We start from the raw sequence: 26578 nt of genomic DNA, 5'->3' as shown, positions 1-26578 counted from the left end.
CCAAATCAGCCACTCGAAAATAAAGCCGTATTTGTAAAGCCACTCATCAGAATGGTGGAAAGGATAGTCTGCTTTTTAAAATGCTGATGAAATTAAAGCCCTTTTCTTTCTCAGTCTCATCTTCCTGCCACTGTCTATCCACAGAAGCTTTTGTTGTGGTCCTCGCTCAGGCTGAGTGGGTTGCTACCACCAGTAGTCAATAGCTGATGTATTAATTGCATTTAATATTGAAGCACCAAGGAAGAAAGCTCAGAGGGGGTGAAGCAAATTCAGATAAAAGAATTTATTTTATGCCAGCCTAAAGTAGTGAGAGGGGGGCTTTGTTTTGCTATCGTCCGCAAGGACTCAAATGAAAATGCTATGGATGTCTGCCCTTTTTAAGGCAGGGGGGCTTTTAGTTTTAGCTATTATGGATATGGCTGTAAGGGATATTTAGAGGATGATTTCCTTGTTTCATTTTCCATGAATACAGAAACCCTGAAGACTTAGAGGAGGAGGAGGAGGAGGAGGCAGTAATTGAGCCACCTGATTCCTAGAAAGTGCCAGTGGGAGTGAGGAGGCATAGAGGGATGGGACAAGCAGTCTAAGTGGTAGTACCCATGGACCCTACTCAGGGGTGTCCCCATTGCCATCTTGGTGAGAGCAAGTAAGGTGTAGTAGTTAAAAGTGGCAGCCTATAATCTGGAGAACCAGGTTTGATTCCCCAGTTCTCTTCCACATGCAGCCTGCTGGGTGACCTTGAGCCATTCACAGTTCTCTCAGAGCTCTCTCAGCCTCACCTACCTTGCAGGGTGCCTGTTGTGGGGAGAGGAAAGGTGGGCAATTATAAGCCACCTCGAGACTCCTTTGGTTAGTAAAAAGTGGGGTACAAAAAAAAATCAGCTCCTCATCTCTTCTTTTAGAACTCTGTGAAGCTGCAAGAGTGGAGAGGGAATGGGGGTCTGACATGAAGTCCAGATCAGAAGACAGAGTGCTTGCTTAGCAGCATAAATCTTCCCCTCTGCTAGTCCCACTTGGGAGGAAAGTGCCAAGCTGGATTTAATTAAAACCATTAACTTCCACTAAATGCACCACAAGAGCTGGAGCTGCAAGAATAGCTACAGAACTCTCCAGTAATTACATTCTGCTACTGCAGTAGGGATGCCGGCTCCCAGATCTCCTAGAATTACAATTCATCTACAGAGGTCAGTTTCCCTTGAGAAAATTGATACTTTGTGTGTGTTTGGGGGGGGGGGGTTGGTCTCCTTACTGAGGTCCCTTTCCTTCCTGGGCTCCATCCCCAAATCTCCCAAGAGTTTCTCAACCAGGATCTGGTAATCCTCCCCCACCAGTGGGCCAGGACACACCTGGCAACCTTATAATGCAGCATCTCCCTACAGCAGTTCTTGTTCTGCCTCTGTAGCTCCAGCTGGACAGCTCTTCTGTTTGTCCGTGTTTCTTTTCTTGTAGACCTGTGTCGTCACTAAAGCTAAGATTTTGAGCTGCCAACTCCTGTTGCCAAGTATGGCTTCCTCTTGGATAGATAGAGGTGTTCTCCAGAGCTGACAGGTGACTGCAAAGGGGTGGAGAGAAGAGCAATGATGGAAAGAATTGGCTGGCTCTCATTATGCTGCCCCAAGGAGTCAGTTGTGCAGCCCTGCTGCTAAGACACCCCATGAATCCCTGGAGCACAGTCTGGAAACTGCCACGGTAGATAATTTTGGTGGGAAAGGCAATAGAGCGGGAATCATTGGGCAGGACAACCCTGTGGCACTCGCCAGTAAGGTCTTCTTCCTATAAGGTGTGTCTGGTGACTTTTCATTTTATTTGGCGTGGACAGATTTGGTTGTGGTCAAAAATTTGCTACAACCTTCCTAGAGTAGTGTTCCTTTGTCCTTCTAGTGGCAAATACCCCACTCCCAGTCTAGGGTCTTGAGTTATCCAGGATGTGCCTTGGGTATGTGGTGAAGAAAAGAGCAAAGCTGCTTGCATGAGTTGGGATGGGTACACGCAAATGCAAGACAGAATATTTAATATTTCAGTAATACAATAAGAGGAAGAAACCAAACAGAGCTAGACTGTAAATATAAATTCCTATGTATAATATATAATATCCAAGGATTACTAGATTACAGTGATAAATCACATTTGATTTAGGGAGCCAGCTGGAAGTCTGCAGTAACAGCTCACTCCTGTAGCAGCCAGTGGTCTCCACTACTGGCCTTCAACATATGCAAATGTGAAAGCCAGCTATTTTTGCAAAAACAACTTTTTCTCCTAAGAGCTTGGTTATTTTATTTTATTGCTACCATTTCCATATTTAGTACATTTGGTATTCCAGTTTTCCATTCTTTTAAAATGCACAAACAGAGATGCTCACTCCAGAGAGTCAAGGGACTGGACTAGAAAGACATGTTTGGCCAGGGCTTTCTGCAGGGTCAGATGCATTAGTTCAGGATATCTTGTTCCAGCCACATACAGAGGAGCTCCAAGGTCAACCGGTCTGATTCTCCCATCTCCACTTGTCTGTAGGTTGGTGTGTGTGTCTTTTGTTTGTGAAGAAGAGCTCCATGTGGACAATTGTCAGGGAATTGCTAGGATATAATATGGCAGGGGTAATAGTGCTAATATATACATCTAAGTGGTGGCTGTATTTGGAATGTTGTGTCCAATTCTCTCCCTCGCAAGAGGGAGGATATAGTGGGAAGGCACAAAAAAGGGCAACTAAAATAAATTAGGGAATTGCTTGTTCTTCCCTACAAAGAAGAACTTAAACAGTTGAAGCTTTTTAGTTAAAAATAAATGGAGGAGAACATTATACAGTTTTATAAAGCTGGGTAATTTCATGATTGTTGTTTTAAATTAGACCCTATGAGGAAGAGAGAAGGAGAAATTGAGCCACTGCATCTATGACTCCACAGCTTGGGCCTGAAGCCTTCCTCCCATTTGTCTGGGGCAGAGGCAATCCTCTACCATGCAGCAGTTTCCTCTGGCACTAGGTGGAGTTCAGCTCATGGAAAGGCAGTGCAGCACGAAGGAGCTCATGGAAGGCAGTGCAGTGGTCTTGCATGAAGGAGCTCATGGAAGGCAGTGCAGTGGTCTTGAATGAAGGAGCTCATGGAAGGCAGTGCAGTGGTCTTGCATGAAGGAGCTCATGGAAGGCAGTGTGGTGGTCTTGCATGAAAGAGCTCATGGAAAGGCAAAGCAGCACGAAGGAGCTCATGGAAAAGCAAAGCAGCGTGAAGGAGCTCATGGAAAGGCAATGCAGCACGAAGGAGCTCATGGAAGGCAGTGCAGTGGTCATGGAAGGCAGTGCATTGGTCTTGCATGTAGAGAAGCTCCTCGTGCTGGAGGACTAAGTGTCTCAGGGGAGGACTGCTTCTGCCATGAAGAGGGGTACAGTATAAATAAAAAGAAGGCTCAGGATCCTAGCCAATGTCTTGTAAAATCTGGTTCTCTGCAGAAGCTCCATGGCTAGTAATGGTGAAAAAAAGAGTGTCCTTTGTGGGGTGGGAGGGGTGGAAGGATCAACAAGTTTTAATGTTGCAGTTTTCAAAATCTAAAGCCGTAGCCCGAGCTTGATCTCATGTACATCATACCACAGGGAAATCAAAGTATAATTAACCTCTGCGTAAAACAAGCTTCTTGCAGAGCTGCATTTTTCATGGCTGTAATCTCCGTAGGTATGAGACTGAACATCAGCAGGGTCAGCACCGTTGCTTCAGCACGTGTTGAAAAGCACTCCCTTTTCCTGCCACTGCTTTGGGCCACATGCTTCAAGTGGCCAGGAACAACATGGAGTGAAAGGAGGACAGAGAGCCTGATGAGGAAAGGACCTCCACAGAAGTCAGCTGACCACATGAGAAGAACAAGGGTTAGAGCGGTGGTTCCCAACCACCGGGCAGCGGCCCAGTGCCAGGCCGCGAAGGCCCTGGCACCGGGCCGCGGCTCTCTGCGTCCACAGGGCTGGGCCGGGCCGCTCATGCGTGTTGCACCATGAGCGGCCGCAAATGCGCATGCGTAGCACTCCCGCGCATGCGTGGCTGGGCGATCACCCTCCCAGCTGCTGCTGGTCCGCAGCCTGAAAAAAGTTGTGGACCACTGGGTTAGAGGCCCCCAACCAACCTTGACAAGACATAGGGCCAGTTTATATGAATAATATATCTTGTGAGCTTTCATTATTTGTCTTGTGAGCCTTATTCCCAGATGGCTTATGCAGTATAACCAGTTTATTTAGGGTTGCTAACTCTGCCGCAGTAGGTCCTTGGAAATTTGGGAGTGCAGCCCGAGCAGGGTGGGGTTTGGAGAGTGGAGGGCCTTCAACAGGGTGGAATGCCATAGAGACCATCCTCCGAAACAATCTGATTCTTCTCAGATTGCATATGCTGGGTCCTTCAGCCTGCTGCTATTTTTGCTTGTCCACATGAGGGACAGAGATAACTGATGGAGCAATGGCTGCCCTCCATCTAATATCTATCCCAGGCAAGTTAGTATAAACTGTAATCAAAGATAGGATTATTCAGCCCATGGAAGAGCAAAGCTTGCTGAAGGAAAATCAGCATGGCTTCTATAAAGGGAAGTCCTGCTTCACCAACCTTTGAGAAAGTAGATAAGCAAAACTCATGAGCAAACTTAGCAGTCATAGGATAAGAGAATGGCTTCTCATATGGATTAAGAACTGGTTAAATGACAGGAAGCAAAGAGTAGGGATCAGTGGACACTCACAATGGAGGGAAATAAGCAGTGGTGCCCCACAAGGATCAATGCTGGGGGCAGTACTATGTAATGTATTGAGAAATGATCTGGAACTAGGGGTGAGTAGTGTAGTGGCCAAGTTTTCAGATGACACCAAAATATTCAGGATGGTGAAAGTACCTGGCTTTTCCACAGGCCCTTTCAGCATTGCTGGTGTAACTCCTTTCTACTGCTGTACACACCTTATCAAATTTCTTCACATCTTTATTGAACCCCCCCCCCCCAAGAACTCCCACATCTCATTTTCCTTTGGCTCCTCAGGGAGTAATTCCCAACTCTTCTTAGAGGGAAACTGCAGCTTTGTTGGCAGCACTGCCCCAGGATGCACTGGCTGGTCAAAGCAAGAGGAAGGGGTCTGAGCACTGGGCGATCCAGTTCCTGTGCTGCTGCTGACAATATGTAGGGTCTGGCCAGAGATGCCCTCTGTTACTAGTGCAAAATGGATGTTTCCTGGTAAGGGAAGTGGGCATACAACTAAACTCTGCCACTAAGGCAGTGATAGGTTCAGTTCCATCAACGAGCTCTTTCTTAGAAAACTGTTATGATTAGTGCAATCCTAAACCTTCGTTTGAGGCAGTTAACTTTAAAGTTAGACCTTCAGGCAGTCAAAAAGGCAGCTTTAGAAAGCACCCTTTGTAGAGCGACAGAGAGGAGATATTCCTTGAAACCCATCCAGAGTCAAGAGCTTTGATTTAAGCACTAGACTGAGATTAGGGGAGGTTTGGGAGAGGTAGGAGAAGGCTGGCTGAAGGGAAGAAGTCTCATGAATGGGGAAATGGTTGTGGGAGTATAAGCACAGCCTCTGTTGACTTTCAAGTTGTTTGGTCTCTCACTACCAGGGAAAGGAGGGGGAGGCTCAGATCGCAGGGAGCCCTCAGTGTGCCTGACAAATCTCCCTAGCAAGGCTTCAACATGGCAGGTTCCGGATGGAAGCAGATGGATTTCTCCTGTTCTTTTGCTGCAGGGTCACTGAGAAGCAGGCGGAGCGTTCAAGGGGCTTCTGGCTCCCACTTCACACTCCTTCTCACGGCTATAAATCAGACACCAGAATCCTGATTGATTTTCTTCTCATGCAAGTAAATATTAAAGGGACAGCCTAATTTCAGCATTACTTTGGAGCATCAGGCTTAACCAGGCTTTTAAATAGGATTAAAGCATTCCTCTGATGGCTCTCGGGTTTCCCTCCTGGATTTTCTTCAAGGAATATCAATCCCCTCCCCTTCCTTGCCATTGTACAGGACAGCCATTGCTGCCAGAGTGAAAAAGGCAGCATAGAATATCTTCCTTAATACTTTATTACCATGACTACCCTGGGCTAGAGAACCCAGCAAAATCAGGGAGGGGGGAGGCATGGTAGACTTATCCATGATGTTAAAATATGTATATTTCACTGGTAAAAGTCAGTGGGTAGGAATGACTCTTGTGACTTGCAGTTAACATAGGATAAGAGAATGGCTTCTTTTACAGTTAACAGGTGCAGAAAAAACAATATGTTATGTGGGGAAAAATGAATCTCAGAATATTTTTGGCACTTTGGATTTTTTTCATTGATCCTGATGAATCACTGGATTCTGACTTACCTGCAGTAGACCCTGCACTTCTCCAAAAGTGGTTGGAATAAATGAATGAGCCAGTCTGATGTAGGAGATGCTGTAGTGGCCAGGAGCAACATGAACCCTAAAGGCCACTAAGGCCATCTATCTCATATGTCACAATTCTGCATTTCAGGGGAGCTTCAACATAGTTCCTATTCTAGTTTATACCGGTTTGGGAGCTGCCTTATCATTTCTCTTTTGGTCTTGTGCACACTGGAATTCACAACTGGTGATTGATAGTCTCTGTGCCATAGTGAGTGGAGAGTAAATTTTTCTTCTGTGCCAATTACAGTTTCAGAAGAAATGGAAACCCTGCCTTGAATTGTTTAGTCTGACTTTTTTTTTAAAGGAGGGCTTCTCTTCTTCACTCTTTCTCCAGTAACTTCTCAGGACTGCCTTTTACTTTGCTTTGCTCCCTTTCCTCCTTAGTCCTTGGTTGTCTTCCAAGGAAGGATAACTTACAAACCCTTCACAAGAAAGGGCACTCTGAATTCAACAGAGTTTATAATTTGACTAATCGAGTACAGATTAATTTTAGATGTGTAGTTGACCACTTTCCCCATCTTCCACTATAATAGGAAGCAGTTATGCCCTGGTCAAACATTTCTATTCCTAATGAATTAACTTTGCTTTTCACTTAGACACTGGTATAATTTGGATTAAAAGATATCCAGCAACTTCCTTTTGGTACAGCAATTTAGAAGTTCATGCAAGCCCAAAATTCAACTTAAAATTTTGATAAAGAACTCCAATAGAAATTGCAAGAAGAATTATTCATGTGCTCCTCTAAAAACTGGCTTTTTTGTACCATTTCTTTACTCCGTGCTGGACTAGGTTGCAAAACTCAGGGTGCTGTCAGCCAAGCCTATCCGGGAAGCTCCAGTGGAGATTCTAATGTCTGAGTTGGGTGGGGATACTCAGCACACATTTGCATTGGATACAGGCTCAATGAACATTATAATGTACATCTGGCTTTTGTGATAACCCCTACATGGAAGGAATTTTGTAATGTGTGTCCGTTCTTATGCTTCACATGTTGTTGTTGTTAGGTACAAAGTTGTGTCCGCCCCATCGCGACCCCATGGACAGTGATCCTCCAGGCCTTACTGTCCTCTACCATTCCCCAGAGTCCATTTAAGTTTGCAATAATATAATATATAATATAATATTAATGATAAAGAGGAAAAGGACTGCAATAGAGTCCAGCAGCACCTTAAACAATAACACAATTTCCAGCGGGGTATGAGCTTTCCTGAATCAGTGCTCACTTCTTCAGGAAAGAATCACATTATCTAGGCCATGGATCCCCAATGTGGACTCCCTGGGACCCATCAAGGGTTTTTTGAAAATAGGTGGAGCAGGGGGAGTTCTTGCCCAGCAGGGCTTCTGATTTGCAACAGAAGATCTGATTGGTTATGCAGAATAATACAATGTTGTTTCCATGGCAGCTGCTATCTCTGTGTTTGCTGTATTCTCTCTCACCTCCCTTTCCTACCTACCTCTCCCAATGTATTTTTGAATTAGCCGTGGTCTGCTCTGCAACTGGACCTTCTCTGTGTATGTCGTTCTGCCTCCTGTGGCAGCCATTTTGGGATTGTGCCCCCTACCATGTTTCTTAATTCAGAATATCCAAATAGGCTCAGAAAGACCAGAGACCTCTGATCTAGGCTATTCTCAAGTGGGCCAAGTATGCACGTATGAATACGATTGTGCAAGTCTTTAGCTTACATATTTCAGGCAAGGTAGAAGAACACTAGCATCTCAAAGACCATGGTGTCAGCTTTTGAGAGTCAAAGGGAAGAGGATGAGGAGGAGACGCAGCCTGGTACCGACTGATCCACAGACCGGTCCCAGTCCACGGACCGGGGGTTGGGGACAGCTGATCTATTGGATGTCCTGGAAGACACCCACAGCCGCACCATTTTCCTTCTGTTTGTCCTTTGTGGCCATCATTTTCTCCACCATATTACCAGAGGCCTTTGTGAGGCAATTGAAAAAAAAGATCCTAACCTCGGTTGTAGGTTCTTTTGAGAAAGCAATTTTCTCTAGCATCTTTCAGATGGCGGTATTTTCTAAAGTTCTCACCTGGATGTCCCAGGCTAGCCCAATCTCACCAGATCTCAGAAGCTAAGTAGGATCAGCCCTGGTTTGGATGGGAGACCGATGTCGTGCCATCATGGAAGAACCCCTGGAGGAGGAGGAGGGAATGGTGTGGTCAGGAAACCTTATCTGAACTTAGAACATATTTGCAGATAGGTTCCATCAAAGTGGCTACAGGGTCAGTTCCATAATAAGGGAACATCATGTGCAAGCACTAGAAACTGTCTCACCATGCCAGGTAATACATATGCCAAAAGCTGCTCCTATGCAGGATATAAAAAGGAAACAGTAGCAAGGTGGGCGTTATTGTATACTTGTAGACCATTGTTGCTGTAAAAAGCCTCCAATGGATAAAGGGATAGGAGGAACCTTCTTTATGCATATTGAGGATTGTGTTATCTTCTGCAATTAAAGTATATTTGTGTTATCACAGTGTCTTGTCTCCCTGGGCTTCCTTGGACTGATCAAATCCATTAAAATAATATAACCTCTGGAACAGCCGCCATCAAGGAAGCCCAGGGTTGCTATGCAGAGGCAGGCAATGGCAAACCACCTCTGAACATCTCTTGCCTTGAAAACCATATCAGGTCAGCATAAATCAGCTGTGACTTGATGGTCTTCTCTCACCATCTTATGGCCTCTGAGCCATCAGTTCACAGGAGATATGGTCTACAGGTGGAACATGTACAGTTGCTTGAATAAGCTGTATGGCAACTTATCCTGGTGTGTCTATTACTTTCCAAGTGGGAATGTCAAGAGGCCTTGACTGTCTAGACCAGTTGTAGTGCATTTACCAAGACACAATTGATTCTGCTGTAATTTTTGAAGAAACCCTATTCATTTTGTATCCATTTATTCACTGCCTGTGAACCCAGAGTAAAGCAACGAAAAGGTGAGAATAGTTTGAGTGAAGTTTAGCAAAGCTGAAGCCGATTGGAAATGTGGGAAGTGTTCAAACAGCCTTTCACCCTGTGCATGCCAACAACTGGTGCAGGCAAAAAGATCATCACAAGGTAGTTTATGACAATAGTCAAAGCATTTGATGCTTCTAATTGTCTTGAGCTAAGCCAGAAGCCACATACAATTGCACAATGTGGATTAGCAGACTTTGAGAAAAACTGCATGGGATGCAAAAGCAAATTGTATGGGGAGAAGGCGTTTCTCGCCATGTCCTTATGCTGAGATAACTCTGCCAACATTTCAGAGTGCAAAGGTGAAGGGTGCCCGGAGGAAAGTCTGTGACACAAACTGGTAGGGATTGAGGTACCCCGTTGTTACGGCACAGGCAGCCTCGACTTTCTTGAATCTGTGGATGTTTTTGGAGTTTTGACAAGGCCAACGAAATCATTACCTTGGAGATGGGACCAAACATAAAGTGTAGGAAAGTTCCACAAAATGTTTGGTGGTTCCAAGCCAAACATCCTCCTATGATGTAGGCAGCTGTGCCCCCTGCAGATGCAAAAGCAACCCCTTTAGGCTTTTCTGAAATACTTCCTTCTCCCACTGAGGGAAGAGAAATTTTAGGTAAGAAGCAAGAGGGCATCAAGAAACAAGACCATTGTGTTATGGTATGCAAATACAGTGATAATTTCAGGAAATGCATCTGATGGCCTCTAGTTCACAAAAGGTTATGCTAACCTTGTGAAACTGTAAAGTACCACAAGGATCCTATTGAGAAATAGCACAGCATATCAGTTAAGAGCAGCAGACTCTAATGTGGAGAACTAGATTTGATTCCCTGCTTCTCCACATGTAGCCAGTTGGGTGACTTTGTGCCAGTCACAATTCTCTTAGAGCCATTCTTATAGTGTTTCTCTTAGAGCTCTCTCAAACTCACCTACCTCACAGGGTGTCTGTTGTGGGGAAAGGAAGAGAAAGGTGTTGTAGGCCACTTTGGGATTCCTTCAGGTAGTGAAACACTGAGTATAAAAACGCCAGCCCTTCTTCTTCTGTTGAAGGCTGTCAATGTTTGCTCCTATATTATTGTTATGATAGATGTTCTCACATTCTGCTCTCATTAATGCTGCTGCATGCGGGTTTTCAAAATGGATGGTTTTATGTGTTTTGAATTAATGACATTTTTTGAAGTAACCTTGAGCACTAATTTATTTTGACCGGAAGGCAGTAGAAAAGTATGTACCAGAGTCCATTAATATGCAGTAGGACTTTTTGTGATTTTGGTTGTAAAGGAACTGCCATAGTTTCTCTTGTGGAATAATTAAAACTGAACCCCATCTGGAACCCTATATCAGAGCAGTTCTATGCAGAAGTTTCAACCAGTCTCCCCAGGGGAAAGACTGTCCGTGTTGATTTGCAGTCACACCCAAACTATGTCAGCTTTTGTACCCCATCGTGTTAACCAGTCTTTTCTGCCTGGCCATCAGGCATTGACCTGGTCATGGGGATTTTCTTTAGTCAATGTGTTTCTAGGTGAAAGCAGCTGTGACATAGCAGTTGGAGGTGGAAACCCATGGTTCAAGTGTCAGCTCAGCCATGGCCACCTTGGGCAAGATGCTTTGTGGCGGTCTTACCCTTCACAAATCTTTAATGGAGGGGTGGGAAATAATCCTGGCCTGTCTCATAGAGTTGTTGCTAGGATAATATATACAAAGCTTTTTAGCCCAGTGCAAAAATGCAAATGCTCCATTCTTACACACACAGTTAAGTAGCAAGCCCATTTGAACTTTTGCCTCAATAAATATGCTTATAACTGGTCTATGAACATTATCTTAACTGCATATCAATTTTAAATGCATTACTCTGAATTGTATTCTACTAAAATCAATGAAACATCTTTCAACGTGTTGTTGTTTATGGGAATCTGTGATAAAAAGTTACCATAAAGAACAGTAAGCAATGTGAAGACTGGCCAACATTCTTGCTTAGAGTGTAGTTCAAAGGCCCTGAACTTTATTGAACTTGTTGGTAGTATTAAAATTTTGATAGATAATGGGGGGTCCCAGTGATCCCACAAAATGGATACCATAGAAGTGGCCAATTACAAAATGGCTGTCATGTGGACTGAGGCATATCGCAAAGTGTTGGCAAGTCCCAAGCCAAGCACCCTCCTCTGACAAAGGCAGCTATTTTGGAATGGACACTCACTGTTGTAATATGCAAGATCTGTAGTGTGCATGATTCAACATCATTTAAAGAAAGTCCTACAGGGGATATTGGAGGAGATATATATTTAGCATAGATCAAGAATTTCCTGGTATTTTTCAGATCTTCTTCTATGTCCTCATTGGCTCAACTGGAGACTTCTGCTCCTTTGAACATTCTTCTTCCTTGTTTGCCTCCACAACAGAAGAAACTGATTGAACACAGAACAGAACAGTTAGACAGACAGTTGGGTCTCTTCTCTCCTTTTTCTATTTTCACAATAAAAAAGTATTTTATTCTTTTAAACAGTCTGATGCTTTCCACCTCTTTGCATATTGAAACGCTACCACCACTTTCTGCAGATCAAAAGATGATGCCTTCTTGGGTCATCTGAAGTAATGACACTCCAGTAGTGGTGATGGGGATCTGGTGGATGACCTCTTTGCTTTGATGAAGAGGGGTTTGCGGGGGAGAAGCTACTGAGTATTAGGAAACATATTGATGAGCAACATGGCTATGAAAATCACTGCTATAGTTTATTTTGAATCAGCAGTATTATGCAGTTTCCATGCAGTTGACCCTTTTTCTCCCTTAGCATAGCCCTTGCATTTTTAACTCTCTATTTTATGATGCAGTCTCCCCGGTACACTGCACTGCAAAAGGATTTGCTCACTGAATTTCTGTCTGACATGTAGATGATGAGGGCACAGGAACTCTGGCAGTAAAAAGGTAGCAACCCCATTTATATCAGGTCAGATGTATGAAAATTGTATTCCAGCACCTCTAGAAGCTCAGGCCTGCATCTGGGTGCCACATCAACAATTTGAAGGTTATGTTGAGAAATGGTAGTTTGAACAAGTTAATTTCATAGCACAAAATTTTGAATTTGAGTTCTCCCTTTTTGAAATCCAGCATTCTTAGTTGAACAAGCAGATTGTCATGTAATGTAACTTTGACTAGTATAATGCAAGGTAGTTTGTAATGATATGCTAATATGTTTCTTTCTGGTCCATGGTCAGAAGAGACAGTCAAACGCTCTGCTTCAAAGAAGATGACATCCTAAGATGCTTCTTCCATGCCTGAGAGGACAGGGAGGGGGCATAAGGGCAAGGTCTCAGCTAACTGCTGTCAGCAATTGATTATATATTTGCTCATTATTCGTATGCAGACAACTTTATTGAAACCAAGATGTTTCTCATGCAAGTCAATCTCAAGTGAATGCAAACAAATCCAAATTACTGTTTTTTCCTATTTATCTCTGGAATCTGATGACCGTTTTCATCATGCTGTATGTTAATTTACTGTCAGATACACCTATAAGTATTAACTGACTACTTCCATCCCATGATACTGGATCTGAGGAAGTGTATGTGCGCACAAATACCCTGAATGAAACTTTTTCGTCTTAAAGGTGCCACTGGATTCTCAATTTGTTTGGCATTCAGACTACTCCACCCTACTAGCCTTTCTTCAGCCATGTAGTTCCTCCAACAGAAAAGCATTTCTGTTTGCAGAAGAGAGGGCAGTAAGTCCCACCCATGCTGTTCCTGATAATCCACTGAGCCCCCCACCCAGTAACATAGTTAGGGTGGGACTCAATAGTCTGAAGCCAGGGGGAGAAGCAGGAAAGTTCCAGTCTGTGCACTACTGGATCTGTTTTTGTACTGGGGAAGCTTTGTTGTGGATTGCACATGCATCAGCTTGGTGGGAGATGGGAGAGAAGACAAGGAAGGAAGGAAGGAAGGGAGGGAGGGAGGGAGGGAGGGAGGGAGGGAGGGAAGGAAGGAAGGAAGGAAGGAAGGAAGGAAGGAAGGAAGGAAGGAAGGAAGGAAGGAAGGAAGGAAGGAAGGAAGGAAGAAAGGAGGGTGAAAAGAGCATGTGCTGTGGCAGAGGGAAGAGATGTGAATGCATGGTAGAGGCAGATTGGATACAAATTTTTGGCCTGTTTGCATATTTAAAGTGAGGTGCTTTTTTTTTAGCCACTTTACTGGTTGCTTTGAAGACTAGGTGGGAAAAAACATTATTAATACTGCAGATTACCAGGATCTCATTAGCTGGAGAAGCTCCCATTTTTGGCAATACTCCATGTTGGTTTTTGCGTTACTTTGATCCATCTCTTCTCCACACCCCTCTTCTTATTTGCTCCTTCATCTCTCAGCTTCATTTTATCTTATGGTTTCTGATGAGCCACATAATTTTGTCAGCTGCAATACCACCCAGCTCTATTGCTATGATGTCACCAATGCTCGGAAAGAAAGCCACATGTATTGGCTGTGATAATCAGATGAAACCACCTTGGAGGCAAATGATGCTGAGGACTGTGGGGGCAAAGGAGAAAGGAAGAGGTTCTAAGAAGGAAGCAGCCAGAATGGGTAGAACAGCAATGAGACAACATGGCCATTCAGTGAAGTGAGTGCAGGTGGGATGGTCATGTTAGTCTGAAGAAGCAGAACACAATTTCAGTCCATTGGCACCTTTAAGACCCACAAAGTTGAATTCTGCTTATAAACTGTTTCAATGTATCTGAAAACATGTATCTAAAGAAGGAGGAGGACGAAGACAAGAAGGAGGATGTTTTTATATCCCACTTTTCTCTACCAGAAGGAGTCTGAAAGCGATTTATAATCCGCTTCCTTTTCCTCTTATGCCCAGAATTAAATTTAGTGAAGTGAGTATTCTTTAGTAATTTGTTTTGCAGCATTGAATGTTCTTTCACAATGCTGAAATTAGAGAACATTCAACACTACCAAACAAACCAAAACCAGAACTCAAAAAAGGTGGAATACCTTAGTTAAAAGCCAGAGTATAAAGAAATGCCTTAGTGTGGTAAGGTAGGTGCCAAATAAGGCCAAAGTGGGAGGGCATTCCTGAGGAAATGACAGATCCCCGTTTCTGGTCCCTGCCCGCTTCAGCAGTGTATCTGGGGACACAGAGTAGGACATGTAAGGAGGTTCTTAATTGGTGGGCTGCACAAATGAACTCAGATCTGGATTGTCAGGACTCAAGAATAAGGGCCTCTCCGCACAAGGACCAATGTTGCCAATTGGTTCCACAAAGCAGAAACACTATTTTAAATAGTGGAATCTCGGCGTTCTGCATACCTGCATTTGTAGTGGAATCCAGTAGCGTTTCATTCGTTCCCCACAGGTTTCTGGTCTCGCAGGAATCGCTAGAAAGGGAGCGATTTTTTCTGTGCTTGGTCCCGCCCCTGGCTGTCAATCAAACGAACAGCCAATGGGTGGTTGTTATCATGTTCCGGAAAAGCCCCTTTCCCTTTAAGCACAGGTTTAAAAAAAACACACACACACGTTGCAACAAATATGTGTTGATTTGTTGCAATGGAGAGACCCATCTAGCTGGCGTGTGAGCTGGTGATTCATCGTTACCACGCTCCCCTGAGTGAAAAAAAATCCCCCCCCCCACGGGTGCGATTTTCAGCAGAAAATAAAAGGAACTTGCAAACAGGGGGATGTGTTGTGCTTCGGGACTTAGGGGAGCTTTAAAACACTTCTGTGGAGGGAGCCTCGCTGGTTCATTGCTTTCCCCGCTCCGAGGGGGAAAAAATGGTGATCACTTCACCGGAAGTTCGGAGGAGAGAGCCAGGGGGAGGGACTTTGTTGCAGCCGCCACATTAAGAACGCACAGGTCTTTTTCGCTAGTGTTGCAGGTTGCTGGCAGGAGTGTAGCGATTTTCTGAGGGTGAATCCACTTTTCTGGATTCACCGGAAATCGCTACAACGAAGTGATTTTAGCGCTAGTGTAGCAGGACTATTGCAGATTGTGTGCGATGTCATGGAACGGCAAATTAGTTACCATTTGCAAGCCTTCTGCTACTTTGAACTCATGCGGAATGGCCCTAACTGTTGCCACATCCTTTCCACAGTGCCTTCTGCTTATATAGTTTTTGCTACTTATAAGGTATCCATGTTGACTAAATGGTTGCTTTGAGAGGTGTAATCTCTTTGGCCAGCAAGTCAGAAGTCCCGCTCAGACCTCCAGTGTGTCCTGTTGGCTTAATCTGAGGCATGACACAAAGTTGAGAGGCAGGATGGACTGAGGTCCTTCACTGGGCAATTGTCAGGATATTATAGTGGCTGGAAGCTTTGTTGTGTTGCGTAGTCCCCTCTACTCTCTGTGACTTGCAGGTCTCTCTTTAGCATTTTCTACAATAGCTCTGCTCCAAGCTCCCATTTCTGCTGTGTGATTTATCTGCATTCTGTGATGTTAATTTGCACTGATTTTGTTTGTGTGTTTTTGGCAATGGTTATATTGCTTATTCTGCCAAGAAAATATTAGCTTTTTTCGGAAGGGGAGGATGTAGCCATTCAAGCCCTGTCCTCCAGTAGAAAGTCATAATTGCTCAGTGCATGAAGAGTCTGGAGGGGGTTTTGTTTTATCCCACTGGGCTTTTTCTCATTCTGGGAATGAGAGATAGTATGAAAGGAGGAGAGAGGGTGATGCATGAAGATCTCTCAGAGGAAACAGTTCTGAAAGGAAAGCAGAATTTTTTTAGCATCAAAAGGCCAACATTACAAGCATAAGGACAAATGGTTCCCATTTGGTTGGAATTACTGTACTTTTTTGCTTTCTGGATTTCTGATTTTTCCTTTTCAGTGCCTTCCTCTCAGCTCCCTGTGTTTTTAGGTCCCCTTTGCTCTTAGTCTCTTTCCCTTCTTCTTCTGTAGCCTTAAAACTTGTAAGGAAGTGCATTCACCATGTGAAATTTTGTCCCCTTTGAGATGAGAGGGCTTCTTTTCTCTTTATGTCTTTCATGCTTAATGGGTTATTCAGGCAATTTGTGACAGCCACCCACACAAACTACTGTCTCTGCCAATAATTTTCAAGCTGAAGTGCAGTTTGTCCCTGCGGGGCAGGGCACCCTATTCAACAGCCACATCATTGCAAGATTATAGCTAGATGCCTGGAAAGTCTGCATTTTAAACATTGCAGAAAGAAGACCCAGCTCTTTGCTTTATATATATACTAGCAAATAAGCCCGCTGTTGTCTGAATACAGCGGGCTCTAGGCTCCCCCCCCCCAGCGGAGCAGCCTACCGAAAGTGGCTTGCCGCTGCCACTAAGCCTCCTTCTCCCGCCCGTCACCCAGCGAACCTCGCCTCATCAAGCAAGGGCGCAGGGCCTGCCGCGCGGCCTGTGCGCCTACTACGCGGGGCGGGGAGAAGAGCCTGAGGAGCCCTCGACGACCAGACACGCCAGCCGGAAGGACGGACCTCAGAGGGGGAAGGAGAATGCTTCCGCTCTTCCTCCCTGCTCCACTTTCAGTAGGCTGGGAATTGGAGGGACCAATCGGCAAGTGCTTTGCGCCTGCCGATTGGTCCCTCCGATTGTCTGTCCAGAGGAAGGGTCCAATCTGGACCCTTCCTCATCACGGACACATCCCGCCCCAGAACCCCTTACCCTTTTATATACTCCGTGGCGCTAAGATGGTGCCCGTGGCGCCACGGGTGGTGTTAAGATATATCAACTTTAATGCTCAAAGTTCTTCACAGTCAGTGTAGAGAATTCACTACCAAGTATGAAAAAAGTTGCAGCAGGGGTGATAAATTAAATCACATTCTTTTAAAATAATCTTTATTTCCAGATTTCTGTGGTAATAAGGGGTGTGTGAATACATTTTAGGACTTGAAACTGATTGATGGGAATATGGTTTTGCAATATTTTTAGGATATATCATGCAAAAACCAAAAACAGTTGAAACAAAAATATAAGTCCTACTCTCTCCTTTCACCTTAGAATAGCAGCAAAGTACTAAATTGATAGCTAGTTGCCTAGAATTTCTCTGTCCCACCTAATATGATACCAGGACAAACTCAGTTCTTGCTGCTTCCTTAATCACTAGCTGCCACTGCCTCTGACAAGAAAACAGATCAGCTTTCTCAAGATGCTCCTAATTTTTTTTGATTGTGCATAATACATTACAATGGATGGATCACTCAATAATCAGAGCTTCTTATACATGATGCTGCAGCCTTCAAATCCTTCACATTTGGCTATAGTGGGGAATGGTGATATTCAGCATCTCTGGCAAGTCTTGCTACTGATCTTGTCTGCTCTTGCAATACCAATCCTACATGAAAAAGTTTTATTTCTGTTTGCCTAACCTGTTCATGTGATGCTGCTGACTGAGAGCAGCTTTCTCTTCTGCTCCAAAGCAACAACTTGACTTACCCCGATCCCTGAAGTTGAGCCACTATCACTAAAGCAGTGAAACACTGTTTCCTGGAATGAGTATGCCAGCAAGTTGAAATGAGCTTCCTCTGCACTCAGCCTTGTATATCTTCTTACATTTAATTGGTGCTCTTGCATGCTTTGAAGATAAGCTATTGAAAGGAGCATTCACAGGAGTCCTGGCTCTGAAGCTGGAATGCTATTAAGCCTTCTTTAATCCCTCATTATCTCTGCTATTCATTCCTGCCTTCTGGGCCATTAGGGACCGATCCAAACTTCATCCAGCTCTGCAAAGGATCCCATTGACTGTTACGGTTACATCTTGATTGCAGTCTTGGCTGGCCGCTTTCAGTACCATAAGTGCTGGACAGCTCCCAGCAGTTTATTATCATCTGGAAGATTGTGAATTGAATGGATGGTTAAGTGAGGTGGGGATGAAGGCTGGTTGTGCAGGGCCTGAAGCTGTATTATTGTATATACCACAGGCAGAATCTCTCAGAGATTCCCCCAGGTGTGGGGAAATTTGAGTAGATTTCAGGAAAGTCCATGTTAATTAAGCACAAAATCACATGGGCTTGTTTCATCTGGTTCATTAATAATTTTGTTTGGGTTCTTCTATATTCTTATTGCCTTTGTTCAGGTGATGTTCCTTAATAGTTGACCTGATGACCTAGTCTCATCCACCAGGCATTTGGTTGAGGTTGACCCGGACCATAGCTTCGAATTGGCCCTCAGGCCCCCCCTTCCTATTACGACCACTACTAATCTGCCTAACCCACTGGGTCCAGTAAGAGTTGAGCTGAGGCTCTTTTGCAGTTCTATCATATTATTATTACTGTTATCATGTTGGGGTTATTGTTGTTGTATTGTTATTGCTGTTGTCACATGTTACCTCATGTTATCTGTATCTGTTTCCTGTTCCCTGTAAACCGCCCTGAGCCTTTGGGGGAGGGTGGTATATAAATCAGATCTTTGGAGCTAAGCAGAGCAGACTTTAATACTTAGATGGGAAACCACAAAGGCAGGCAGTGGCAAACCATCTCCATTTGGATTTTGCCTTGACAACCTTACAGGATCACCATAAAATATGGAAAATATGGGCACCCCATGAGTCATCTCTGGATGGGGCTTTACAGCATCTGCAGGGCAGATATGCAGGGGATTATAGCGGCTGTTGTGAAAAGCACCATCTACATAGGGCAGGAGTGATTTCAGTGTGAGATTCTTTTATGTCAAACTATTCCTGATCCTAATGGAAAAGATCCTTATTTTGTGGGAAAGTTCTGATTTGCAAAGTGAAGTCAGTACACCATGACATTTATGCCTGTGATATTTGGATTCCAGAATAGTATCAATAGGAGGCAGCTTAAGTTCCAAATCAATGATGCAACACAAGAACAAATATTTCCACAGCTACCAGTTCTCCCTAGTTTCTTTAGTAAGAGTCTTCTGGGTCCTCAACATCTCTCAAATAATGACAGTAACTGATATTTAATGAGCAAGATAATCAATATAGCTAAATATCTATTTGATGGATCACAGTGCTTGGTCATTTCCCTCCTCCCCTGGTCTACATTAAGAATACATGGTAGTTCAGCAGTGGAATAGTTCAGCAGTAGAACTGACTCTCTAAGGAGGTGTTGAGCTCCCCTTCATTGGCAGTCTTCAAGCAGTGGCTGGACAGATGCTTTAGGATGATCCTGCATTGAGCATGGGGTTGGACTAGATGATCACTTATGGACTCTTCCAACTCCATGATTCTGTGATTGTGATCAGGTTTTTCGTTTACTTCATTTGATAATCTCTATATTTAACAAGAATGTGAATCTGAGGAAAGGAAATACATTCTTAAGCAGTGTCAGCTTAAGAAATACAAGTCAGAGCTCCTGAAAATGACCTGTATTGTTTTTTTCTTTCTTTCTAAGAATCAGTTCAGATACAGAAACTAATGCAGGATGTTTGGCTTGTATGTAGCAATCTGATTTGTCCAGGCTCTTATGTAATCTTTTGTCTTTGCTGCTTTATTTCAGAAACCTTTTGGATAAGGATACGTTCTCCAAGTCTGACCCATGTAAGTACACTTTGTGTGTAGTTTCACTCATTTTCTGGATTTTTTGCTCAGAGACATTTAACCTTCATGCAGCATCCAACTTTTTCTTTTACTTTAGGTCTCATAGGGTCCTGGGAGTCAGAATTACAACCTTTGGGATGATCTAGTCAGAGTAAGCACAGCTTGAGAGAGCACAGCACATACTTAACACTCCCGTTGAAATTGATGGGAATTAAAAGTATGACCGGATTGTTCACTGTGTTAATGACTCTGGGATGGTAGCAATTAGTCCCACACAAAAAGCACTAAAATTTGAAAACTACTTAAACAATAGATCATTTGAGCAGCACTTTCCACCCCCATTCTGATAAAGATTTAAAAAGTCAGCCTACGTCCATACCACCCTGAGCACACCTGGTCTTGTCTGATCTTGGAAGCTAAGCAGGGTTGGGCCTGGTTAGTACTATAAAGATAAAATGACAAAGAGTCTTGTGGTTTCTCTAAGATTAACAAGTTTGTCATAGTCCACTTCATCAGATGCATGCACATCCATACAGCTACCTCTTCAGAACGGATAAAGATAGTCAGATCCACTCAAGGATCATGGGGTATTCAAGAGTTTAAGGTCCTCATTCTTAATGACTTGTACAACTGAACTGTACAATTGTACAGTTATCCTCTATCCGCTGCCGGCGCTCGATTCCCTGTCACCGCCGCCCGCCCCCGCTGCACCCGCCGCTCCTACCACGACAGGCCACGGTGCCACCAGTGGCTCCCATCATGCACCAGGCTGCCACGACCAGCCACCCCGCCCGGCTGGAGCCCACACCTCGCTGAGCCGAAGCTGCTGCCACCGGAGCCACCCATGCCATAGAGCCAGGTACCCCGCCCTGCAAAACGCCCGTGCCTCCTCGCCCCGCCAGAGCAAAGACAAGCGGCCGCGCCTCCCTGCCCCACCAAAGCCCCGCGCCTCCCCGCACCCACAATGCCCCGACTAAGCCCTGCGCACCGAGTACACCCCGCAATCCGGGATTTGCCCCGCTACCCGCCTTCTCTCCTGGACTCCACGTCGCCCGGCTTCTTCCCCTCCAGCGGCCTTTGCCACCTTCACCCACAAGTCCTGGCCTCCTCTTCGTTCCTGCCCACTGGCCCTCACCACTAGCGCCCATTTTATTCTGCCATAAAATGGGCTTTCTTTCTAGGACTTAATAAAACGAATCTCTGGGTCACTGTAAGACTATGGAAACAAACCTAGTGATAAAGATAACGTGATTACCTTGCAGACTGGAATTTTCTAGGCCTCACAGAGGACTCGATAACCATACTTTTTTGGCATAATTTCTGGCCACAGCTTTATTATTATGTACATGAGCACCGGCAAAAACACCAAGGGGCAGATCCAGCTTCTGAGTGGCCAGTTGACCAAACAAAGCCCACACACACCGGCAGGCTGCCCCTGGGGACCAAGCAATCCCTTAGGTCAAACTTCCCCAAACTGCAAGGCCTGCTGTGCCCACAGGAGGGTGGTACTGGCAGAGTCCCTATGGACACCGCCTTTATTCAGGTGTCCACCATCACCTACACAATGTGACCACCCCCTCCAGTTGGAGGGGCACTGTTCCTCAGCGTGCACCCAGCCTCTTGTGGAGGGCCCCAATACTAGTGAAGCCCAGCATGCAGGCCCAGGCTCCACACCAAAAGGATTCGCTCCCTTCCAAACCACCAGCTGTGATGACGAACAAGACAAATATAACAATACAACAGATGTATAAAAGACAACATTGAGAAAGCAGCACCCAAAAGTTTAAACCATGCAGGGGGGGGGGTGAGAAATGAGCTGCTGGCAGGGAGATACAAGGGAGGGGAGAGCACATGGGATAAATAGCCCTGGGATCTCCCTGCCCCTCCCACCTACCCCACACCTCGCACGAGGCAGGTGAGTGCTTGCAGCTGCTGTAGAGCCATGGTCAGCCAAGCCGGCCGCACCATCTCTTTTGTGGCTGGATCTAGGCACAGCAGTAATGGGCAGTCTGCTGTCGAGTCAGCAGCCGCACTTACCTTGCAGGCTAGGTGGTGGTATTGGTGGAGGCTCTATGGGCATCAGCCTCTATTAGGGTACCCACCATCACCCGCACAGCGAGGCAGCTCCCTCCATTCAGAGAGGTGCTGTTGCTCAGCATGCACCCAGCCTCTTACAGAGGCCCCCAATACTAGAGAAGCCCAGCACACAGGCCTGGGCTCCACACCAAAAGGATCCTTCCAAACCACCACAGAGCGGGCCACACACCAGCAGCCCTGCTCCTGCCAGTGCTCATTAGCCAGACAACTCCAACAGTGTGGAGGAAATATTGTTGAGCCACACATCCATGCCCCACGTGACAAGCAGACACCATCATGCCTGTACAAGGCCGGCAGCCAAAACACAATGTCCGGGTGCCAGATGACTGAGCACCGGCTGGAAACGCATCCCCTAGACACCACTTTGCACAGCTTGTGTCTCGCCAAGTCCACCTTCTGAGGATCCACTGCACCCCTCCAAGCTCGCCATTCCAGCAAAGCAGACCACAAGATGTGCAGATCAGGTCACTGCTGTTGAGTGATGAGCAGGTCTCGCATGACAGATGAGGACGACTCCCAAGCAGACATGGCAGGGAGATCATTGCCACCCATAAGAAGGCCATGAAATAACAGCACAGAAACAGGCACAGCCCCAAACAATGCACCCTCCATGTCTGCCCAGTGCCAAACTGGAAACGAGCCAAACAAGCCACTGGCAGGGTGGTGCAAGGGAGGGAGAGCACATGGGCGACTCCGTTTAAATAGACATGGGATCAACCCACCCCTCCCACCCTGCTCACACCCCACATGGCGCAGGTGAGTGTTTGCAGCTGCGGCAAGGCTGTGTGGGGGGGGGGAGGCAAGCTGGCCACACTGCCTCTTTTGTGGCTGGATCCAGCCATGGTGGTAATTGGTGGTCTGCTGGCGAGTCAGCGGCTGCACTTGAGGAGTTTGCATGCTTTTGTTTGTCTCAGCTGCACCTTTTGGTTTGATCCATTTTCTTCCTTCTGTGATTGTATACATGGTAAAGAATGTTCCTTCTGTAGAGATCCCAGGGACACTAGATCATATGCTTGGATCAAATGTCCTTAGATCATAGACAAAGGGGTGGGGGCAAACAGCAGAACTCGAGAAAAAATTAATAGAACTTGCTTTTGCTGTCTGCCAAATTACCCCCGTTTTGGCAGCAGCTCTTCATTAACACCTCATTAATCTTCTGTGCATTTCTGCTGTGCTTTAGTAACTGGGAGCCTTTGAAAGGGAGCCAAATACACTAATGAAAGTGTCTTTATTGCTATTTTAAGTAGTCAGCCTTAAGATCTTGTTTTGATTTCTTTGGTGGCTTGGTTAAGTCACAAGAGATTGGCGTTCATTTTGCCTTTGTGTTTGTTGAAGCAGGAGGTCAAGTCTGCTTTCAGTCTGAGCTTCTCTAAAAGTGTCAGAAAAAGGAAGCATTGGTGGGACAGGGTGGGGGTCAGTGTTTAATGCTTGGAATAAGGACAGCACTTTTGAACACATGGGCCCCTGCTTCTCATCTCAGGATGTTTGACTGGAGCCTATTGAAGAAGAAGAAGAAGAAGGAGGAGGAGGAGGAGGAGGGGGAGGGGGAGGGGGAAGGGGGGAAGGGGGAAGAAGAATTGGTTCTTATATGCCGCTTTTCTCTACCCGAAGGAGGCTCAAAGCGGCTTACAGTCGCCTTCCCATTCCTCTCCCCACAACAGACACCCTGTGGGGTAGGTGAGGCTGAGAGAGCCCTGATATTACTGCTCGGTCAGAACAGCTTTATCAGTGCTGTGGTGAGCCCAAAGTCACCCAGCTGGCTGCATGTGGGGGAGTGCAGATTCAAACCTGGCTCACCAGATTAGAAGTCCGCACTCCTAACCACAAACTTTGAGCAGCAACCTAGGCTCTGTCATACTCCTTATGTGGCAGACCAACAGATTTGATGACATGGGAAACTTAAAAGAGGGACTTTGAAAGCACCTCTGTTGGATAGCAGGAGCTGAAATGAATCTTTGCCTGTGCCCTGAAGAGAAAGGCTGATTTGTGTCACATGTTCTTCATGGAACTTGGAACCTCCTGGGGGTACAAACTCCACAGCCAGCGTTTGTCTAGGACTAGCTCTATGGAACATATAACATCTGCTTTTCAACTTCTATTAGAACAACTGCTGGGCCTCCCTCTTCTCCCCCCCCCCCGCCCTTCATACTTCCTTGTTTTTTAAGTGTAATTTAAAAACTTTCAAACTAATTCATGGTTTTATACTGTAATTAATTGTCATTTGCCCTGAGATGGCAAGTCCGAGAGGGGTGGTATATAAATAAATAAAACTTCTCCATTGGTCACCTATTTGAATCTGGGCCCCTTTAAGATAATGGCCCTTGCCTTTAATGTTCTTCATGGCCTGGGATCTAATGCAGTGTATCTCCCATTGTTCTCCTGAGTGCCCCTTCTGATCTTCCTCCTTTTGATAGATTCCCACAGATTCAACCACTCCTTTTCAGTCCAGGGTTGAGCATTTTTGGTCATTGGGTCACCACCATGGAATAATGGTGTGAAAGGCAGTCTCCATTTTCAAAGAGCCTGTAAAGCTGTCCTGTTCCATTAAGCTTTATGTGAAGGCTGATGCAGTTATATATTTAGGCTGTTTTTACTTTATGAATCTCTCTGCTGGTATTTGTGACAGGCTTTTTCTGCTAACCGAGGATGCCCATACAGTGTCCTATGATTTTAGAGAAGCAGATTTGTTTTAAAATATAAATCTTCCCATCAATTAACAAATGTTCTTAAGGTAGCAAGTATAAAGGCTCTGAGTTTGCTGCTGGGAGGTATGTTTTGTGATGAGCTGGTAGAACATTAAGCTCATTAAGATAGGATTAAGATATGATTAAATAACAAAGGTTATTTATTTATTTAGAGATGGATCTCTTTTTTATATAAAGCTTTTATTCAGAGTTTTTAAGAATACAACATAAACAAGAAAAAAGAAACATGCAAATTACCAAACATAAAGGAAAGGAAAGGAAAAAAGACAAGTAGGAAAGAAGTGGCATCCAGTTTTATCTATATGCCAAAGCTTTAAGCAGTAATATACGTCTCAGTTTATAGCTCTGAGAAAAATGGATTCTCACCATAGGAATTTGATATCATGGATAAAATCTCTGTTCATCAATTAAGTCTATTCCTCCTCAGGCATTCAGGAAATGTGTCTCAACCAGCTTTAAGAATGCAAATGTGGGGTGGAATGAAGATAATTTCCTTCCTACCTCTGACTCTGAATAAGGTAGCAAGACACCTCTGATTCTCACTACCTAGACAGAAAAAGCAGCCATTGGAGGAATGTGTGGACTATCTCTGGATCTCCCTTTTATCTAGGGAGATAAATTCGGCCCAGAGAGATCCCCCAGCTGTTAATGTAATCAACACAGTCCACATTGCTCTTCTGCCACAGCAAGAAGCTGTTAAGCATTGAGATCACACTGGCTACAGGTTGGTTTCAAAGAACAGAACAGCAGAGCAGATCTCCAAGTGGTCAAGGAGAAACCTGACTAAGGCACATACATTTAACCTAGTTAATCTGTTTTTCAATTTATATTAGAACAACTGCCGGGCTTCTCTCTGTGGTTTGAATTTTCTTTAATGCTTTCAAGTACAAAATGGCATGTGTTCCATCTGAAACATCTCCTATTTCTAGGGGATAGGGGACAGTGATGTAGGTGTCAATGGGTTAGTTTGGGCAGGGAGGACAGCAGATATGAACAGTAATTCTTGGCCTCAACTATAGCTGTCTTGCAAGCCCTACAGAACACTTTAAGGTTCCACAGGGCTCTGATCCCATTGGCAGCACTCCCACTGTGGCTGCTTTTCCCTTCAGGGCCAGGAGAGCCTCCTGTCTATCATAATATTATTTTTAGATTGCAATGTTTCCATTTTGTTAGCCACCTTGAATCTCCAGAAGAAGGTGGAGTATAATGGTTTCAATAAATAAATTCCATCAGAGTCCCTGGCAATTATTCATGTGGGTGCATGCCAGTGGCTAGACGTGGTATTGTTGGACATTCAGCCTTTGCTTCATTTGCAGTATAGCTTCTGTTAAGTATTAGTTACCATCCAAGACCCAGGTCCATGCAATGGGTGACCAAGGGATCAATCACTCCCTAAGCACTGGTGCAAGAATGCCTGCCTTTTCAGTTTCTGGTTTCCATCACATGCCACATCCACTCCTCAATACCTTGTGTTGGTCTTTGGTGCAATAAGTGCTTTCGGAACAAAACAGCTTCTAAAGCTAAACAGGGATAAGCAATTGTATGAAAATGGTGAGAAAGAACAAAGGAGTGAATAGGTTTTCTGTTTTCAGGAACACTGATCCCCTTCCCCATCTGTACTGCCAAAGAAGTCTGCAATGAGCTTCCTTGATTTCTGGTCCTGCAGAACACTCTGCTCCGTAGGTCATGACGATGCAATGCCGCACAACATCTGAACTTCCTTTGCGGGGCCACTGGCTGAACTGACCTGTGATTTTTCTCTTTTGCAGTGTGTGTGTTGTATACTCAGGGCATTGAGAGCAAGCAGTGGAGAGAGGTATGTAGTCTGCATTTATTTCAAATAATAATGATTGGGAAATGTTGGTTTCAGGAGGATGGTGGGACTTGGGCTGATCATACTTCCGGGATCCTGTATTTTGTCTCTCATGTTTTATGTAATGTTTGAAATTACTTTCCTGATCTCGATTTCCCCCACCTTCATAACAA

General features: G+C 44.9%; 1 protein-coding gene across 3 annotated transcripts in view; it reads left to right on the top strand.

Moving 5' to 3' along the window:
- LOC143835862 (copine-5-like) overlaps positions 1-26578 on the top strand; it is a 169681-nt gene that overhangs the window by 13185 nt on the left and 129918 nt on the right. For all 3 annotated transcript variants that reach the window (XR_013230366.1, XM_077334233.1, XM_077334234.1), the window contains exons 2-3: positions 19750-19790; positions 26362-26408. Coding sequence is in view for 2 of the 3 variants with exons in the window: in XM_077334233.1 (XP_077190348.1) it covers positions 19750-19790; positions 26362-26408 (88 nt within the window). In the remaining variant the exon portion in view is untranslated. The remainder of the gene's footprint in view (positions 1-19749; positions 19791-26361; positions 26409-26578) is intronic.

Source organism: Paroedura picta, chromosome 4, assembly GCF_049243985.1.
Source record: "Paroedura picta isolate Pp20150507F chromosome 4, Ppicta_v3.0, whole genome shotgun sequence".
NCBI classification, from domain to species: Eukaryota; Metazoa; Chordata; class Lepidosauria; order Squamata; family Gekkonidae; genus Paroedura; species Paroedura picta.
The sequence above is the reverse complement of the archived record's forward strand: the minus strand, read 5'-3'. Positions and strand labels throughout refer to the sequence as shown.